Source organism: Phodopus roborovskii, unplaced genomic scaffold, assembly GCF_943737965.1.
Source record: "Phodopus roborovskii unplaced genomic scaffold, PHOROB, whole genome shotgun sequence".
In the NCBI taxonomy this organism is placed as follows: domain Eukaryota; kingdom Metazoa; phylum Chordata; class Mammalia; order Rodentia; family Cricetidae; genus Phodopus; species Phodopus roborovskii.
This window is the reverse complement of record NW_026126567.1, coordinates 22,189,263-22,210,466: the sequence shown is the minus strand read 5'-3', so window position 1 is coordinate 22,210,466 and position 21,204 is coordinate 22,189,263. Positions and strand designations below refer to the sequence as shown.

Genomic DNA, 21,204 nt, shown 5'->3' with positions numbered 1-21,204 from the left:
TTGCCTGGAAGGCTACAGGGTTCTCATGACCTGGGCATAACACTTAGAACAAAAGAGCAAGAGAGAATATTAGGCAGAGGATCTTCTTGTCAAGGAGTAAGAGAGAAGCTATGGACGAGACATTCCCTGGGAAAATATAGAAGAGGAAGGAAAAAGACAAGTGCTTACAAAGTTGAAATTCATACACATCTACAAACGCGCCTTCCTGCAATAGGAAGTCTGTGGTAGTGCCCATGCCTATTTTGTATCAGCAACTCTGCTTCAGAGTTGAAACCAATGTCTTCTCTACTGGCCTGCTCACTTTCCCACTTATTTCTTCTAATCTATATTTGTCTAAATAAAAAGGTACATCTTCTAGATTATCCCTTAGTGTCCAAATAAATATACTACAACATAGTATAATACCGAAGGGGGGCGCTGCTTGTATTTGGGGTTCTGAAAGCGAATCCATGCTAGTCTGCTAACTCACTCTGTCAAGCCAGGGTGCCTACCAAACCAGTCAGACTTCAGTGGTTCACATGGAGGCAGTATGGTGTCCGCCTCTGGAAATGTTGGATGCATGTATTTTCTCATGTTTGAGAGCTGCTCAGTTTCCATGGAAGAAGCCTGTGGATGTATAAATGTACTACCATAAACACAGCCATATAATAAGCTTAAAGAGGGGTTGGTTTTTTTTTTTTTTTTAATAATGTGTGGCATCCATTTTACCTCTGTTTTCCAGAAGGAAAAATAGGATACACTTTAGAGTGGGCAAGTGATGATGGATTTATATGCTGTTAAAAGACGTGTCTTTCTACATGACAAATACCTAGCAGGTTCAAGGTCTCCAATTGGTCACATACTTCAAAGGCCTTAGTCTACTTAAGTGCACAGACACTCAGCACAATGGGATGACTCACCAGTAAATGCTTGGTTTCGATGAGTAGATAGCACAGAGGTCCAGCAATGAGCCACTAAAGCAAGGAGCCAGAAAAACATGCCACAAGAAAAGAGGCTAGCTTGGCAGCAGCATCATCTTACATATGTTCAAGTTGTAACTGTGGCATGAAATCTCAAAGCCAGAGTCCACATTCACTGAGTGTACCACCAACCATGGCATCCTTTAGAGGAATGAGGCTTGACAGATTTCTAAGTTCTTTCAACAGAGCGATGTCTAAAATCGCTCCAGACCAAATGAATTGCCCTGTATTTCAAACACTTTGAAGAAAGATTTCTGGACTTAAATGATTAAGCCACTTTTGCTACATCAAAATTCTCTTTTATGTCTATTTCTGAAATTGCTAAGGCACAAAACTAATTCTTTTGGTCTTTAAACAAGTTTATGGAAAATTCTAACATGCCCCAAAGTAGCACAATACAATAGCCAATGGCTGGCACATGCTCATCAATTTTTAAGGTTTAGTCATGTTTGCCTAACTTAACTGCTATTTTCTTTGCTGAAATTTCCTAAAGGAAACTCCAGACATTTGTGCTTAAGTATGTGTTTCTAAACTTTAAAGATTTGGGCATTCATTTTAAAATGTCTTTATCATACTTAGTGAAATTTGTACTTGTTCCGTGGTAGAATTTAATAACTAACCCTTGACCAAAATTTTCCACTGACTAAAATGTATTTTTGTAGTCCATTCTCTAACTAGCCCATATTACAACAGCTTAGGTCTCTGGTTATTGAGACCAGCGGTTCCCAACCTTCTCTTGTAAATTAACCAGTTGGTGCTCTTAAGATCAAGTGGAGGCAGCTGTGAGGGGGTGGAGAAAGGCTTTAATCCCAAAACACTTGGAAGGCTGAGGCAGGCAGATTTGTGTAAGTTCGATGTCAGCCTGGGCTACACAGCAAGTTCCAGGACAGCTAGGGCTGCTACACATAGAAACTCTGTCTCAAACACTGCCCCCTCCCCCAAATTTTTTAAAAAGATTCAATGCAGGATGGGAAAGGTCAGTTATGCTATACTAGTGACAAGCTTCCTGGTAGCCCTAAGCACACTAGGGTGAAGTGTTGAACACTTCAAAGCAACATCTAGCAAAAAATTCATTGGTCTTGTTCATTATATGCCAATGCCTTGCAATGGACCAGTTATCCTGGACTGTGCCCATGTCCTGTTTCTGCATCTTTTCTTCCATGTGGTAATTATAATTTGACTATACTCTTCCTTCAAAACAGTTGTTCTTGTAATAAATAACTTAAAGCTCAAAATGATTCAGGTTCAGTTGCTCCAGTATGAACGTCTTACAGAATTGTGTGGTTTAGTGAGTTACTCCTTCTATGTGAACACAATTCCTCTGCTCTTCTGGTGACTGGAGTGTTAAAGAGCAGACTCTAGCATCAGATCTCAATGATTGGATTCCTGCTCTCCTCCCTTCTTAAACATATCTTAAACTATGTATGCACATTTTCATAATTTTGTTTCTGTACTTGTGAATGGGTGAGGTGATCATCCCTACTTTAGATGGTTACCATGAAGACATACACATGTTAATTGTTCAATAAATGTATGTTTTTTTTATTGGTGATTATCTAATCTCTTTTCTCTCAAACTTTCAGTTGTTAGATTTCTTTGAAGATGAATGTTTCAACCCTTTGTCTGTTTTAGGTTCCCCTATAGTTGGGTAGGTGGCTTTGTGCAGCTCCTACTACAAAACTCGGAGAATCTTAAATTATAAATTATAAGCTTTTGGAATATTTTACTTTTCATGTCTTAATGCCTCTTTCACATTATTTCAGGTTGTTTCTATCTTACATCAACTTATCCAAGTTGTTCATCATAAAATGTAAATAATAAAAAATATAATACAGAGTGTTTTAAAAACAGCCATAATAAGATAAAAACACCAAGGAAGTTTGTTGTTTAATCACATAAATACTATGAATTACATGGCTTTCTAGGTGTCATCAGAAATGCAGTTTGGATGTGAAGAGAAAGTTTAGAGAGTAACCTTGAGATTACTGAATGCTGAACTTCCAAGTTTCAGAATTTCCTTATATTTGTGGAACAGGCCAATGCAGTTTTGAGAGAGCCCCCCTCCCAAAAAAACCCTACAAAATCTTGTTATTTGAATAACTCTAAAATACTCTGGAAGGAGGTTTAAGATAGTACTAGATAACACAGTGCATTCTGAACATTGCGGCTGACTATAAACACAGCAGATGATTGATATGGATGGATGTGAAATCTGCAATTACAAGGTAGAGCCATGACTTGTAAATTCATCCTTTCCTTACAGTAAATTCCATCAGCATAGAATAACTTCAGAGTCAGCCTCTCTCCATGGCTCAGATATCAGCACAGAAACAAATTAAGCAATGAGCCCAACATCGATTCACTCTTTCCTTTGAACTTAATCCTTTTTTTTCCAGATATTTCTTATAGATATATGAATATATTTGTTTCATATGCTTACTTTCTTAGTATAATGATATGGAGAGTAACATATGAAGTTAGAATTAACAGGGAATAGGGAATACTGTGACCTAAGGGAAAACGTTGATAGGAGGTGTTGAAAGTCTTGAAGAGTTACTTGGGAGATGTCCACGTGGCAACAGAATAGAACAGTGTCACTCAAGTCACCAAAGTACTGTAAGGTATGCCATTGTGTTGTCTGTGGATTATAGTATTTGCATATGACATGAGTAAAGAATACCTTGAAATTGTAGGCAGACTACAGCATTACCATGACAAAAGGAAACAAAATTTTAAGTGAAATCACAGCAGCGTATATAATGTTTCACTTCTTTCTCTGTCCATCTCTCTAACCAGCTCTTGGCCCTTCCACCCATATATGATGCACTGAAGCCAAAATCAAGATTAATACAGAATAAGCACAAGCCAACGAAGAGAACATATCTAAATTTAGATAACAGAGGACTTTTTTGACAACTTGTTTTATTTTCAGACATTCAGATGCATTTAGCCTGAAATTATTGCTAACATAGCAACATAAGCCAAACATAGAAGGAACTAGATGACATGTAATTACTCAGAAACAAAACATTTTAAAAACATATTCTGATCTTAGGCCAAATTAGTATTTCAAAATTCAACCATTTAAGAAACCAGAAAGTATTTTAATAATTAATTACTCAAGTAATATATGACACTGCAAAGATACCCTATATAACATGAAGAGTATGGTCTGTTTGATCCTAACCTCAGAACTATTTCATCTCTCCAAACCGTTTTGCTAAAATCCTAAGAGTGTGTCTATTTGGATGAGTATTGTACCCCTTTTCCTTCTAAACTTTCTAGAAAGCCTATTTTATTAGACTGTGATTTGGTTTGGGGAATACATCAATATATTTTCTCAATGAATATCAACAACCTTTTTTTCTAGGATACAAACTAAAAATTTCCCAGGGACTCTGATCTTATTTTCATTTCCAAACTAAGTATTTAGTGTATTTTTGGCATTGTATACTAAGAAGGCTGTAGTAGTACACAGCACACCAAAAACTCATCAGATTTGGCAGCTTTCTCAGAAGACTGTCCTAGAGCTTCACTTACAGAATATTTTTTTTTCAGTTACTAATTAAATAACTATATTAGCAACATATTTCCTCTGTATGTTTGTGTTGAAAATCACCAAATGTTTATACAGTCTTATTAGACACAGTGTTTCTTAGTAGACTGATTATGATCTTTAATGACTCAATTCAGCTCACTCCAGAAACATAGTAGCTATTCAGTAAATAAATGAAATTCAGTAAATTGAATGAAAAAAAAAGACAAGTACTAACAATGCAGTGAAGACATATTAAATGTTTTCTATAAGGATCAAAGCCAAGCTCATAACTATCTAGTATTTTAACTCTCATAATTCTACTATATCTACTTTAAAGTACAAACCAATAATTCTGATACATTTTTTGGTTAAAATTACTAATATTGAGAAATACAACTCATGAGCAGTGTAAGGGAGAGTATTTCTGAAGACTTCAGTTTGTTTCGCAATTTGCAATTCCGTCCATGTGCACTTAGTGAAGTTGACTACCATCCTCACTTAAAGCTAGCAACAGTCACTACAAAGAAATGTGAATAAATGCTGTGAGGTTGCAGGGGAAAAAGGAACTGTTGCTAATGCATTGTTGGTGACTGCAAATTTAATTTTGTCACAATGGTGAACAGTGTAGAAGTTCCTCAAAAATTAAAAATAAAACTACCTTGTGATCCAACGACTCTACTAAATGGTATAAACCCCCAAAGAATCAAGACCAGTTTGCTAAGGGAAACCTTCACACTCATGGTTACCATTGCACTGCTGAAAATAACAAGCCATGCATTAGACATATTTAATCCATTTTCAACAGTCTAGTTGTCTCCATTCCAAATAACAATTCCCTGCTTCCCTCCCACCCCAAGCAGCCCCGTGAGCTTCCTCACATCCAACTCTGTATCCCACTATGGCAGGTAGCAGCACAACATAAATCAAGCTTGGATGCCCATGGGTAAGAGATGCCTGGAATTAAATAGGAGTCCTAGAATTAGAAGCATGTTAAAAATAAGGAATGTGTATAGGTGACTCTATACACTTAAATATTTATAGTGGGTATTTCACTGGCAAATGAAAAGTTTTAGTGAATAATAATTATGCCTCTCTATATTTCCTTTTTTTCTCGTCTGCCATCAAGTCACTTCCTCTTCCACATTAGCTAACATTCTCTATATTCTGCCCTAACGCATATCAGTCTTGTGCCTATCAAGGATAAAAACACATGTCTCCAGCTGCCTGATATCAAAACAACAGCATAATATATCCCAAAACAGAACAATATAGTGGAGCCAACTTGAGGAAGGCTTGGTTTAGAGACTCCTCTGCGAGGCTCACAGGCATAGAAGCTTCCGTTTCTGGGTCAGTTTCCTTAGATGGAAGTGGGAGATAGAAGGACAGTGTTAGATTTCACAACAGGGAGCCTGCTTTAGTTCTACAACTCCCCTCGGTATTCCGTGTCCACTTGTCGTTAATCTTTGCACTAGCCTTGGGGCCAAGGAGAGTAATGTGTCTCCAACATTGCAGATGAAGTAATGACATCTAAGGAGTTGATGCCTCCAACTAGCATAAAGTTTATTTACCTCTCTGAAGCATCTGCCTCCCCGTGGAAACAGGAGACAAGAGAACAAACTGAGGCTTTTAAGGCTCATCTGTAAATTCCCAGACAGATGCAGAAGTTCTTTTAGGACTAAGACTGCTATTTATAGAAACGCCATCCTGTATTTCAGTCATATTGACTATTCTTTTACTTCACATTGTAACTATCCTCAGAGTTATATCAGACCTTGTACTTTGTGAGTATCACCCAAGAATGCATGGGGGATTCTACTACTCAAGGGTTTTGTTCTCTCTAAAAGAGTTTATTAAAAATGCTTGCCTTTTTCTTCAGTGGAATTATGACAAACAGTAAATATTCATGTGCTTTACAACTGATAAAGCACTTTTGACATGTATAAGCTCTTTAAGGGATGATATAGATTATAAATACACACCTGTACTATATGACATAACAATATTTAATAGTAATTAAAGGCAAGCATGCGCTTCTGAGTTTTTAAAGGTTGTTAAACATGAACAATATAACTTAGACACTGACAATATCTGCTGACTATGTCAGTTGTACCACAAACTGCTCAGGGGACAAGGCGGCAGCTGGATGACTAGGACCCTGGATTAGAGGACAGAAGATCACTGCTCCATGCCTAGAGCCTTTGCTGACTCACTGAGTTGCCTAATGCTTATCAGTTGATTTCTCTCCTGTCTTGAGATGATAAAATTTAGGACAGTTTGTTCTTCCTTTAGCCTCCTAGAAATTCTGTGACTGTTGATATGATTGTAAAATTATATATAAAGGAGCAATAGATACATAGATATAAAAAGGAGCAAAAGAGATTAAAAAAAACAAGTGTTGATAAAGAGTAAAGGTTACAGCTGCTATTTTTTTAAAGAAGGTTTTCATTTTACTTCATTGCTTTATATTGCTACTTCTCTTCCTCCATCCTTTCTCTCTTGGGGTGAAAGAGCCCCTTCATTTCCTGGAAAGAAGAGAGGAATGATGTCAGAAGGCAACACTGACAGTTCTTTGAGAGCCCGCTCACTTTTTAAGTGCGGCTGTGCTCTTTCCCAACAATCTAGCTGAGTGTCGGTTGACCTGTTCCTGAAGTCCCACGAGGCACAGAAGCGGGAATTCATCACTGAGACACTGTCACATACTTCAAGACATAATTAAACCTGCCTCACCCTGCAACTGTCTAGCGCTTGCGAGGTGCTGTGCCTGGTGCTTAGCTCTGAGGATGCAAAGTCAGTGGAGATGAGCATTGGTACCCACAGAACTGCCCACAGATCAGCAATGATAAAGACATAAACTCATGACCACACATGGTGGTCTTCACGGCATGGTGAAGGCGACGATGACAGAAGAGAGCAGATGAAGACTGGGCATCTACAGAGAATCAAGGAAGCCGTGGGTCACCTAACCTTGGGGGACAAGCGCAGGAAGAAAAAACGTTTTCTAAACACTGTAAGTTTTATAGTAATGTGGTTTTAAAAATGAATTTTTAATAAGTGGAATTGTATACAAGGCAGTGTGCCAGACAGCAAGCAGTAAGATCTATAACTCCATCAACTTCAGAGTGGGAGAGATAAAATTACAACACTGTTTCTATCTATAGGTGTGACCTTGGGGGAGTTGCCCAATCTTTTGAAATCTGCTCTTTAAAGAGATATTATTTGTACAACAGAATTTAATTTAAAAAAAATCTGCATTTCATGTGGTGTGGGATATTAATAAAAGAATTCACAGACACAACCAGACTAGGCCTTGGCACCAGGGAAAAGATAAGTTATCAAAAGACAATGATGCTGCTGCTGATATGATTAGTTCCTTATCCATTCTCTAACTGATCCCTTGCAGCCACACAAGGGACAGATGCTTTTTGACAGTGGCTCAGTGTGAAGAGAGTGGAGAGCATAAGACATAGGTAGGAAGCCAGATCACCAAACATGAAAATCCGTGGATGAGCCATGATAAAGAGTGGAGTCTATATGAACCAGTGTAGTGGGAGAGCTTGAAGGATATTTGAAAGGGGAAAACCACTGAGCTATGTGTACAAAGGATCAGAGGGCAGCGGGAAAAGGAGGAAGGGGGTTCCCTTAGATGTACTATACGAAGCCATTCTGTGTAAGAGCAGGCATGGGAGAATTTCTAAGTGGAATACTATACAATTCTTAAAAGTGTTTGGAGAATGTAAACATCCACATTTCCCAATAATTGTCCTGTTATGGAAAACACATTAAGACTTCTGGTTGTAGACTATCCCCCATGGGCTCACGTGTTTTAAATGTTTGGTCCTTGGTTGGTGGAACTGTTTGGGAGGATGGGGAGAATGGCTGCCATAGGCTCATATGCTTAAATACTTGGTCCCTAGTTGCTTGGGAAGGACTAGGAGATAAAGGCTTGTTGGAAGAGATGTCAATGGGGATGGGATTTGAGATTTCAAAAGCTCAGACCACTCCTATTTCGCTTTCTCTGCCTCATGCTCTTGGATCGAGATGAAAGATGGAAGGCCTCACTTATCTGCTCCAATGCTATGCCAGCCTGCCTGTCACCACGGTCCCTCCCATGGTGGTCCTGAACTCTAATCCTCTTGAACTGTGAGCCCCAAATTAAACACTTCCTTTTATTAGTTTCCCTGGTCATGGTGTCTTATCACAACAATAGAAAAGTAACTAAGACAGGTTAACTCAAGTGATTAACTCTGTTAACCATAAACCCTACCAGCAATGGTCCTTTTAAGATGGTTTTTATTATTACTGATTGCCATGAGGTCTGAATTGTCCCTTAGAAATCCAGAAGTAAATTTCCCAAAAGGAAATGGAAGAGCTCAGTATCTGTATGCTGTTTCTTGTCTGCAGGAAAGCGACGGAAAGAGGTGTTTGGGTAGTCTGCTACCATGATCATTTCTGCTATCTTCCCACACTGGTGATACCACTGTGACCAAAGAGAGTCAATCAAATACCTGTTGCACAGGTTTACACACACAGCACAGGTTCTTATTTACCACAACAATGCAGACTTTTCTTATAGCACCAGTCTTGAGCTTTTACAGTTCCTGGCAGCTATGTTATGGAGAGATGTGGAGTCTGAAAGGCAAAGAACACCGGAGAATCTTACAGATGTTGAAGAAGCTCGATTGTGTGGAAGGACTGTTTCCTTGTGCTAATGCAGCGGGTCCTATAGAGACAGTGCAGGGGAAAGGAAGTTGTCTTATAAAATGTCCACTTTTCAACTCTCCTCCTCCCTGATATGCTTCTGGTCCAGTTTTACTGAGAAGAACATGACATTTTTCTCTTACTTCAGGTTCTTTATATGACATCTATGTACACTTTGTGCTGTACCTGTACATCTATGTACTGTGTGGTATGCACGTGTACTCCTATTTGTGCTGTACATGAACATTGCATGTGCATCCATGTAGATCCACTATAAATATACTGCAAACGATTTTTTTAAACCACAAACCATTAAATTTATCTAACATTTAGAAAAATTGTGTCCCAACACTAGTGAATAAAACCTATAGGATCTATTCCTATGTTTAAGACCTCATAATTGTAGTTTGAAAAAAGAAATGACTACAAGGACCTGTAATGCTAAAATAGTAGGCCAGTTTGACAGATTTTTTTTTAAACTGTGTGTCCAGCAGAAAGGTAGAAAAGAAGTTAGCATAAGATTCTTACATGTTTATCTTGAGTAAATGTATTACTCAAAACAAAATAAGAAAACAAGCTACTTTTAATGACATTTGTGACAAAGATTTCATTGCTTAGGTAAAGTAAGTGCTAAGAAAGCAAGCAAAGAAATAAGAGGCCACAGCAGAAGTACATCAACATAAAAATATGGAAAGGACTGAACTACAAAAGCCTCCAAGTTCCAATCAAGGCTATGTTATAGAGAGGTTGATAAAGCAAGTAAAATGCATTGGTTGAGTCTAAATTTCAGAAGTAAATTTCAAAAAATGTCTGTTTCATCTTTATCTATAAAAGGATTTTTTGGGAGGGGGGTGCTGGAGATAGCTTAGTGGGCAAGAGTGTTTACAAGAATGGGATGGGAAGCTGAGTTTGTGTCCTAGCACTCACATCAAATGTTGGGTGTGGCCATGTTTGTGCCTGTAACCTCAGTCCCGTGTAAGTGTTGAGATAGGAGATAGGGCTCACTGGCCACCAGCTTAACATCAGGCTGATACAGAGAGCCTAAGTCAGCAGAGTAGGGTGGAGAGTGATAGACCAGGATATCTGACACACTCCTCTGGCCCCTAGGCATGCACAGGAACCTGCACGCCACCCCCACCATTGCATTTTTAGCTAACAGGTTGAGACAGTCAGCAATATACTTCTTCATGATGGCTTATTTCTAGAAATTACAATACAGAAGAAGGGCATGTGGCATGCCTATATAGCTCTGGTTGAGATGATTTGGTCTTTCATTCATTGTAGCAGTTCTTATTTTTTTGAACAATGGCGAGTCCATCAATATTAAAGCCACAAGTACATTTCAAATCTGGGTGAAAAAAGAAGGGCTCAGCTTTTCAGCAATTTAGAGTGTGCATAGAGAGCCAGAGCTTGTTTGTATATCTATAAGAGGACTTCAACCTTGAGGCCCTTAGAAGTGGGCATTTGTTTATGCATGATCATCAAATATGAAATATTTGTAACCTGGAGCACATCTCAAGAACATCATGAAACTTTAAGTCAAATGAAAATAGATGTTTAGGGTGCTATCAGTTATGCTGCATACAGCAAATTCAAGTTCTCTTCTATTATAAATAATCATCCATTAGAACACATCTAAAGGGCAGTTCAGTGCTGGCGGGCATAGGTGAGGGTCAGGTCTGAGTGTCCCACCAGTCAAAACTCACTATACTATGATTCTGTACTTCTCCAATAGTCACACTGGTCTCCCTTCCTGTGGTCGTTTGAATGAAAATGGCCCCATAGGTTCATAGGGAATGACATTATTTGAAAGGAGTGGGGGCTGCTGGAGTAGCTGTGGTCTTATGGAGGAAGGTCGTCATTGGGGATGGACTTTGAGGTTTTAGAAGCTCAAGCCAGGCCCAGTGGCTCTCTCCTCCTGGTACCTGCCCATCCAGGTGTAGAACTCTCAGCTACCTCTCTAACATCATGTTTGCCTGTATGCAGCTATGCTCCCCACCATGATGGTAATGGACTAAACCTCTGAACTGTAAGCCATCCCCAATTAAATGTTTTCTGTTATAAAAGTTGTCATGGCCATGGGGGGTCTCTTCACAGCAATAGAAACCCTAACTAAGACACTTTGTTTGTTGAAAATGGCAAAGTTACTTCCATCCCAAGCCCTTTCTCAACACAAGCTTTGCTCTTCTGTGAGAGCCTTTCATGTTACCCACTTTGTGTCACGAGCTCCAGCTCTAATAACACCTTGTCAGAGATGCCCCATCATTATCCAAACTAATTACCCTGCTTCCCACATACTACCTCAGGCAATCACATTACTGTATTATTTTCTCCTTAGTACTTCTTATCTAAACATTTTATTATCTCCTTACTTGCTTGTTGATATAAAGACCACCACTAAGCGTCTTGACCCGAGATGCAGCAGTCTGCCAATAAGCTAGATTTGACAGTTTGGCTTTGGGTGACAGTGGGGGAAGTCCCGAGTGACTTGGAATGATGGGGGAAATGATCAACTGAAAAACCTGATTTTCCAAAGAAGCGAGTGACGCATTGCCAGGAAATGCACACAGGATGCAATTCACACCAAACAGGCTCAGTACAGATGACCTTCCATAGTGTTGAGTATTGAAAGCTAAATACTTTAGCAAAGTTGACCTAATGCTTTAGCAAAAATAAAAAGTGTAACAAATAGGATTTATTGCTCTGGTTTACATAGTGCCCTGAACTCTGAATCCTGTGAAGAAGAGGTTGAGTTCATTTTGGAGACCTGATCTTCAAAATGTAAGTTCAGTAGTTTGTCCTCCCAGTAACTGACTTGCCTGTGATGTTGAACCAAAACTGTTGGAAGACATTGCTGAATGGTTAGGGGTGGCAGCCTCCCCATGGCCTAGCAGCTTATCTCAATAGGTTGGCCACATGGAACTCCCTTCCTCCAGCAAACTTCCTGCTCTCTACCTGCCCTTATCTGGAGACTGTCCCTGAGCCTGGAGGACAGACCTTACCTCAAAGTTGTCTCTAAAACCAGATGCCTGATTCATCCTTAGCTTGACCCTTGGCACAAATCCCTGCTAAGAAGACTTGTGCTAGGGACTCTGCTATCCCTGATGCCACATACTAAGCCTTGTGATAGGAGCATGCTACTTATTGCAAATTAAGGTTTGTTCCCAGGCTCCACAATCCTATATTTTCTTTATACTCTGGAATAAAATTGAGCTGATTCACGGAAATCTGTTCTGTCTCCCAGAGGGTTGTTTCCATTGTGCTCATGGGCTGCCAAAGCTTTCTGTCACTCCATCTGCCTCTGTCCCCTCTCGACCTGGTGGACAACAGGCCCAGGGGGAAAGAGGACCTACACATAAAACATTTGAAACAAACTTTAAAAATCTCTCCTAATTGGTTCTGTCCTGTTGGCTAGAGTTCTGAGGTAGGACACATGTGTCTTTGGCATTCTTCGCTTCTTTAATTCCCAGTGACTATCTCTCTCCCCAGATTCCAAGCTTGGTGTTACCAAGTATGTAGTTCCATTTCCTCCTTATTGCAGGACACAGTAGTAACTAAATACATGTTTTCATATATATCCCCACTATGTTCTACTTTTTAAAAACAAGAGTAGGCATTATTTATACTGTGCAAAAAAATGTCTTATACCTCATTCAAAAATAAAATTTTACATGTGATAGTGACAAGTCTGCATGGTGTGTGACTGTTCTGTGTTAGTCAGATGACACTGGAGTTTTCCATCTAACTGCAGTGAGGGCGTGTAGGAGAGCTGCTGGGGGCTGGGCAATGAACTTAGTACAGCCTGTGACTTGCATGTGCTTTTATCAGTGGAAAAACGTCTTCCTCTTCTCCTGGGTTACTCAGCGCTTGCAACCATCAGAAACAGCACGGTAACTGTCTGCATTGGGACGGTGATGTCCAACCATCTACTTCAAAGGAAACAAATGGTCAATGACATCTTTTACCCTTGAGGCAAAAATACTGAAGACAGAAATTGGGAGGAAGCTAGCCAAAATATACAAAATATCCATCTTTGTGTCTGTATTCAGAATCTATTTTAGTGATAGCAGGACATAATTTCTGAGGGATTTATGGTTCCTTGGATGACAAGACATGACCTGCAGGAAAAAGCAAAAAAACTCAAGAAAACAACAGCAAAAAAAAAAAAAAAAAAAAGTGAGGATGAAATGAAGATACTTAAACAAGATCGTGAAAGGTTTTTGACTGGCAGAAACAACTGAAGAGAAAATGGTATTTCCAAGTAATGACTGCGAATGCCCTCCTTCCGTTCCTGTTCCCACTTACATAGGCCTCGGCACAGCACTTCCTGTTCTTACTCTTACAAGTGTCCCATCCTCAGAAACAACCGGCCCAGTAAACATTCACCTCTTTACAAAATACTCTACAGTGGCATTGCCTGTAATTCTAGAACTTTGGAGGTGGAAGCAGGATGACCAGGTGTTCAAGGCCAGCCTCAACTATATAGCAAGCATAAGGTCACCCTATATGCTTCATAGAGCACTCACTTCAAAAGCTCAGCCTAAAACAAAACAAAACCCAAACAAATCTTGTATTTTAATTCACTATAGCAAGTGCTATCTTAAGGGATTGAAGTACCCCGTTTTAAAAATACAGGAATGAGACTGTTTGTTTTAGTCATAGTTTATGATTTTGAAACTATGAAATCCAGTACAAGAAAAAGTAAATAGTACAGAATACACACATTCCCACAAAGTTTATTTTTGTTTTGTTTTAAGGACCCAAGAATTTGGTTTCTAGGCAGCTGTCCATACCTGTGTGTGTGTGTTTTTTTTTTTTTTTTTTTTTTTTCTGAGCTTCATTATCCGGTAGACATCTGTAAGATGAAATCTTAAAATTTTAGGAAACAGATATGAAGTTTTGTGACCAACTTCATTTAGGCCATTTCACCTTGCATTATATCCCCTCCATGAATGCACAGGCAGCATGACAGAGGAGGGACCTCTCATAACTAATATGAGTTGTATATTTTACTTAGTTGGCATAATCTTATACCTACAACTCTTCCTGTTGTGCGGCGGTGGGGGGGGGAAGCCTTTTTTAAAATGTGTGTACACGTTATTTCATTTAACGTCTCTGCATATCACAGGGGCCTGAACCAATCATCGGATGCAGTTGGGTTTCTTTGACCAAGCAACACAAATAAGCACATGAGGAACACCAATTGCCAACTCCTCCCTTCAATGTTTTCCCTTCAAAGTGAGGAGTTAAAAAAAAATTGTCACAAAGACATCCTAAAATTCAGAGCAGCCAGGATGAGGTTAATACACTACTGCCAGAGCGGACACTTTGTTCTGGGAATTTTGGTGATGAAAAACCCACTGCTAAAAGCACTTACGCTCTTTTTTTTAAATAGAAGGAACAAAGATAGGGAAGAAACTGGAGAATCTATGCCTTTTATGTTTAATCCCCAGGAGGTGCTGTGGGCTGTGGTTTGCTAACTCAATAAAGGACAGACACTCTCAGAGACTGGCAACGCTCACCACTGAGGTTCAGAATAGACAGATGTGCAGGAGTTCTCAGCTTTATGGATCATATCATTACTATCAATAATAGTAACAAAAGCTGAATGTGTCCTTATTAGTGTTTAATTAATTATACAATTTCTTCTTTCCTCATGCTTTTTCTAACATATGAACCTAGTAATGGTTTAATGTTGAGCCTTAAAACTTATTATTTAATCTTTAAATTTTATAATTTAACAGTACTTGGTTGTTTTAAATACACTCTCTCATATATATTTTATATTCAATATTTCTATTTATCAATTATTTATTTATCAATTGGCTTGCATGTGCATATGCTAAGTTTATAAGTACACGTGCATGTGTGCATTTGGAGGTCCAAGGACAACTTTATTGAGTTGCTACTCAATAAATCGGTGGCTAGACTTACGTAGTGAGTGAACATCTTATACCTGAGCCCTCTCACAGTCACAAAACCAATAAGATCTGTTTTCAGGTTTGTTTTTGTGACGCTGAAGCTGAAACTCAGAGCTTTGCTCCTGTTAGGCAAATGGGCCACATCCCTGGCCACCTTTATTTATTTAACAGCGATGAAGAAACAATACTGTTTCGGTTCTTAGATGTGAGTGTGGAAATGAACATTGCTTAATATATATTAAGAAGCAGAATCCTAATGCCAGCCTTGGTCTTTAGTACCAAAGTCATGGTCCCTTTCCATTTCATTGCAGCTGAACGTTGGCATTAAATTATTAATAATTCTCAGAGTGTTTTCCACGCTTCTCCTAAGACAATTGGACAAACAATAGGTAGAATCACCATAGAAATACACCAGGGAGGAGAAGAATATTAAAGAGACACAAAACAGACTATGAGTAAGCTACAAAAGGGAAAATGGTGTGCTTACAAGTTTTGAATATGAAGTACACAGACTTTAGTAAATTATACAAGTAAAAGACAGATGCACGTATTTACTGTTGTATTTAGCAAACCAAAGATGCCACTGATAGTGTGAAAATGTACAAGAAGGTAAGATTCTTTTTTTGTTTTTTAAAGACAGGTAGTGGTAGGTCTTAGAGTTAAGCTTAGCAGTAGAACGTGTGTCTTGTTTGATGCCCAGCACTGTAAAATAATATTCAATAGTAAAGAATAATTATGCAAGCTTTAGAAGATAGATCCAAAACTTAAGGCAGTGATTACAGGGGAGCATAAAAACTCTCATCATCAGGCATAATACAATTTTATCTGACAATCAATAAGCATTTATTAAGTGACTATAGATAGGAACAGAGAATGTGTAATGGAGATGAAGATATGAAGATGCTTAAGTGCTATGCATATGAAATATTTATCTATCGCTATCCGTCAGTTTCAGAGAGATGACAACTGGCGAGGAGAGCAGGCCTATTTGTGCAAAAGGATGCCTGTGTATGTAGCCACCAGGGGATATGAGGCATCCAGTTAGGAGGAATAGAGAGAAAGGGGACTGTTGGGAAAGGGGGAGCAGGTGCATGCTGGGATGGCAGAGATGCATGGAACAGGTTTAGCTGACTCATGCAGGACCTTCCATGAGATTTAAATGCGGTCTGAGTCCTGTTCATCACAGATCTTTCTGTCCCAGAAAATGTAAATTCTAGTTTCATATATGAAACCAATGATGCATCAGCATTGAAAAGGAGTCTCATAATTTTTGGTAGCATGTATCCTCAGAGTCATATCTAAATTTATTTTTGTGTAATTATATATATATATATATATATATATATATAATTTTTCTTATGTATTTTTTTAACCTGACCATAATTTTATTTCCATTAAGGTGTGTACCAAGTGTAACTTGTAAGTTTTGGGTACTGCTTGGAAACTCAGCCTTGCTGCAAGTGGAATGATTAGCCTCCCCAGTGAGTTAAAAGCTTAAAAATTGTGATTAAAATTATAGCTGTTTTGCCTGAAAGCAAATGCCTAAATATATTTCCTAAGGATTTTTGCATGTGTTAGGATTATCATCGTTATCTGTGTGATCAGCTGGAAAAATAAAATTCAAGTGTTTTATTTGTAATTTGACGCATTCTGTTTTCTGCAATGAGAATTATACAAATTGTTATATGGTGCGAAACAGTTGTATTTCAAATTACCCAAATGAAAAGGAGACATGCACAACCTTTTATCTGTTCATGATGCCCACCAGTTTGTTCCCAATCTGAGAGAACTAACTAAGAGCTTTTCACATCATTAAACCTATGAAGAAGTGGCAAACTATCTCACATGTTCTGATGTTGACACACGGTTGTTTGTGATTGAGGAACAACTGAGCTAGTTAATGGCAATCACTTCTTTGGAAAGGCACAACTGTAAATAAATCACGATGCAGAATAATTCTGTTTTAAAAGTCAATAATGAATCCCATCTGCTACGTGCCATTAACCATCAAAGGGGGCACTCACATATAGCCTTGCTTCTTTTTATATCTTTACTTTTGCCACTTAAAAGTACAGGCTGGCCTATCAATGACGATGCTATTTAGTTTACTTGATCAAAAGTTTAAAAACATATAAAAGGAGGAAGACATACAACTCTTAAAGCTCCTGTTTTTTGTTTGTTTGGTTGGTTGGTTTGGTTTGTTTTTTGTTTTTTTGGGTTTTTTTTTGAAGGTTACAGGGCATAAAGTCATTTTAAAAAAAAACAACAAAACTAAAGGAAAAACTTAGGCCACCTTTTAAGCAGATGGTCAGGAGACGGTTAATGAAACAAATCAGAACTCTCTGGGTTAATAGAAGATCGAAAACATGGCTTGATCACTGTCATCAGAGTCTGCATGGCTTTTTAGTTAAGGAGATATGGTCATTGCAGTCATTAATAACTTTTTGCAAATGCCACTGAACACGAGACAGACCAACATCATGGCTTGAGTCTGTTTTGTGGAGCACTTCCTTGTAGAGCCACAATCACCTCCAACTCTTAACAGCAAATCACAAGGAAAGCACACACATTAAAAAGTCTTTTGTAAAAATGCATATTCAACATAGATTTAGTGCTTTGATAGCATTTCCTCTGTCCCTGTCTCCCCACCAAGCATTCCCTTCCTCTAAACAGTAGTAGCTATACAATTTCTAATTGCACTGTCAGGTTCAGCCAGCTCACCTAAATTTTAAACATATAACAAAAACTGAACCCCTTCAAATCTGCCTCACGTAGGGTTCCCCAAGCGCCTTGGCTAGCATTTGCACATACCTTTACGTGTGCAGAACATTTCTGCAATCCTCCCTTCAGTTCCCCTCAGCTGCCAATAAGCTGCTTCCAAGAAGCCAAGGCTGGAATTTTGGTTTGTGTGCTTCCTCAGTAACACAACACTTCCTTTCTGGAGATTGGTTTCTTGTAGCCCAACCCATTCCCTGAGCTCTGGTGGCAGTGTGTAAAACTAGAGGCTTCTATTTCTGCACACAGGCAGCCTACTGTAACTGCCCTATGACTGTGTGCCTGCTCTTGGCTCAGTGAACACTTTGGGAACAGTGCCAGCGTGTTCTGCATGATGTGTTGCTAAGTTGACCCTGCAAAGTCTGCTGTGAAATGAGATAAGAGATGCAGTGTTTAACTTCCGTGAGCCTTCTTATCATAAAGCCAATGAAAGGCATGGCAGTCTTTGACAAGCTTCAGTTCTACAGTCCTAATTGTACCCACAGGCTGTGGATTTGATAAGCTGGGCATTAAGCAGGTTGGTGTTCTGTATCTCGACAGGTATTTGAAAACTTCAAACCATGGCTAGAATGCAAGTTTGACACCCACCACCACCACAGAGTCTCCAGCTGCCTCCTCATGACAGTCAATCTTTTTACATAGTAGTCATTTTCTTCTCTACTTAAACCCACCCCTATCATAGTGTGATCTTAATGGTTGGGAAAACGGATACAAATAACAACTCTATTTGCTACTTGATCATATCCTTTGATCTTGGACTTCTGTGGATGTTTCCCTCTGTTCTCTGTTGTCAACTCCTGTTTTTTAGAACTTTCTCTGGCAGTGCACAAAAGTTTAAAGAAGATGCAATGCTTCTTGTTTTTATTTGGGGGCTTAAGATCATAATAACCAAGAACAGAAAATGGCAACTCAATGATAGCAGATGATTATGAGTCCAAGAATTATTGGAAGCTTGAACTGGTGGCCTTCAGGAGAATTGCAAAGATTTACAAAGAAAACTATGTTTATAGTTAATATATGATGAAGAAATGATAGTGACATAATGAAAATAGAGTTCACATTTCCAACAACTCACACCTCTGCCATACACAGATGGTGGTCTTTGTCAAGATATAAAAGCTCTGTAGCAAGATGCTTGGCAACTGGAAAAAGACCAAGCCCTCTGCTTTTACAGGGAGCTGGTGTTCACTGGCAATATGGAAATGTATTGTCTTGGTTTGTTTGTTGGTTGGTTTGTTTGTTTGTTTGTCTTGAGGAAGCTGCATTTGGAACCATAACAAACCCTATACTTGATTCTTTTAAGAGTTGCAACAGTATCCCAGATAATTGCTACTGAAGAAATAAAACAACCTACAGAAAACTTCTGGTTAAATTCTTGGCACTCTGCTTGAGTAACTGTTTAATAGATGTTAAGCTCCATTCACTTCCTTAATGCCCTTCCTGGCTTATTCTACTCCTAGACAACATTCTGTTATATTTAAGTGATGCTAATAACAGTTACAGATAAGTAGTAACACTTGACCTCTATAAATATTCTCTTGTTAGCTATGCAATCATCTAGGAGATGTTGCTTGTTCTCAAAATTTTTCTTTTACATCGTCACAGAAAACTGATATCATAACATCTTCTTGTGATGGTAGAGAGTTCTCCCTGCAGTTTTATAAGGTAAGCAGAATAAGAAGACAGAAGTGTTCTCAAGATGCCATTGTGCTCAACATCAAACAATTTCTCATGTTCTCAAATGCCTGAGAAACCATAGTAGCAGATAGTAAGCAAAAAGGAATAGTCTCCTTAAAAAAAAAAAAAAAAAAAAAGGACTATTCCAGAAAAGCACACACAAAAACAAATCCTAAGACAGTATACGTTTCTTCTTTTTCTTCTTCTTCTTCTTCTTCTTCTTCTTCTTCTTCTTCTTCTTCTTCTTCTTCTTCTTCTTCTTCTTCTTCTTCTTCTTCTTCTTCACATACTTATGTCTCACAAAATAGTAGACATTATCCAAATTTGCTTCATGAGGAACAGATTAATAATATAATTATGAAACTACCATTATAGAGTCATACAGTCCTATATAAAACAAACCCATGAATTGGTTATAATCTAGGTACCCATTATAATTAAATAACTATACCTATTTATCTACATACATGTCAAATCAATATTAGATGGGTATTTTTCAATATTTTCCTATTTGTTCTTAATCTGTTCCCTGAGTTCTGAAATAGTAGGGGTGTACCATCGTGCCTGGCTTTTAGTTTATATTCATAAAGAGATTAATAAATATGATTTAAATACATCTGCTTGTATATTTATCCCCCATTTATTTATTTATTTATTTATTTTTGTTGCTTTTCTCTTTATTTTAAAGTCAATCTGGATATACCTTTCACAAAAGGAAAATGATGGTAGAAAACAAGTCACCTTTAAAAGATTTAGTAAATTGGGGGACTGGAGAGGTGGGTCAGCAGTTAAAAACATTGGCTGCTCTTCCAGAGGTCCTGAGTTCAAGTCCCAGCAACCACATAATGGTTTACAACCATCTGTAATGAAATATGTTGCCCTCTTCTGGCCTGCAGTGATACATGAAGGCAGAATATTACTCACAATAAATAAATAAATAAATCTTAAAAAAAATAAAGAAAAAAATTAGTAAATTGGAGTTAGAAATCATCTTCTTAATTATACATGTTATTTACTGATGGTGTAATTATAAAAATACATTTGCTAATGTTGCAATGTCAAGGAGAAAGCCTCAACCTGAGGTGAGATGTGTATTTTATTTGTAGTGTGCATTCATCAAAAATGCACTCTACAGGCATCTCCCCTCAGGGGCACATGAATGGAGTAGAAAATATGGGGAAATGATGAGGACAAATGTTATCAGTTCTGAAGCAAAGTGTCCATGCCACTTATACACCATAAAGTGATCATGTCTGCTTCACAGCAAACATGGATATTGCTCTGTGAGGAGTTTAATTATCAAGATTTAATTTCATTTTGGAGAGCTGAGCTAGTTGTAAAGAGTGACTCCTAACAGTGTTAAAGTGCTTATAGTGCAGTTCTCTTCTCCTGGCGTTTACAGGACATGCATACCAAGTATGTTTGGGTGCAAGAGCACATAAATATCTCATAGAAGTCCTATGTGGCTTGTATGAATAAAAGATACTTAGCCTGATGATTTAACCAGACTAAGTAGCACATAATAAAAATTAGTGGTGTTTGATAAGCAACTAAATATTGGATCATCTCACCACAGGCTATTGTGGTGATCCAGCCACCGGACAATGCAGACTTATTATTTCCTTCTTTTTTTCCC

The 21,204-nt window shown here is 38.4% G+C and overlaps 1 protein-coding gene across 1 annotated transcript in view; it reads right to left on the bottom strand.

Moving 5' to 3' along the window:
• Window positions 1-17,980, bottom strand: part of LOC127235369 (oxidation resistance protein 1) — a 96,784-nt gene extending 78,804 nt beyond the window's left edge. Inside the window, exon 1 of the mRNA XM_051202622.1 lies at window positions 17,928-17,980. Coding sequence (XP_051058579.1) covers window positions 17,928-17,946 — 19 coding nt within the window. The 5' untranslated portion in view covers window positions 17,947-17,980. The remainder of the gene's footprint in view (window positions 1-17,927) is intronic.
• Window positions 17,981-21,204: the final 3,224 nt, after the last annotated feature.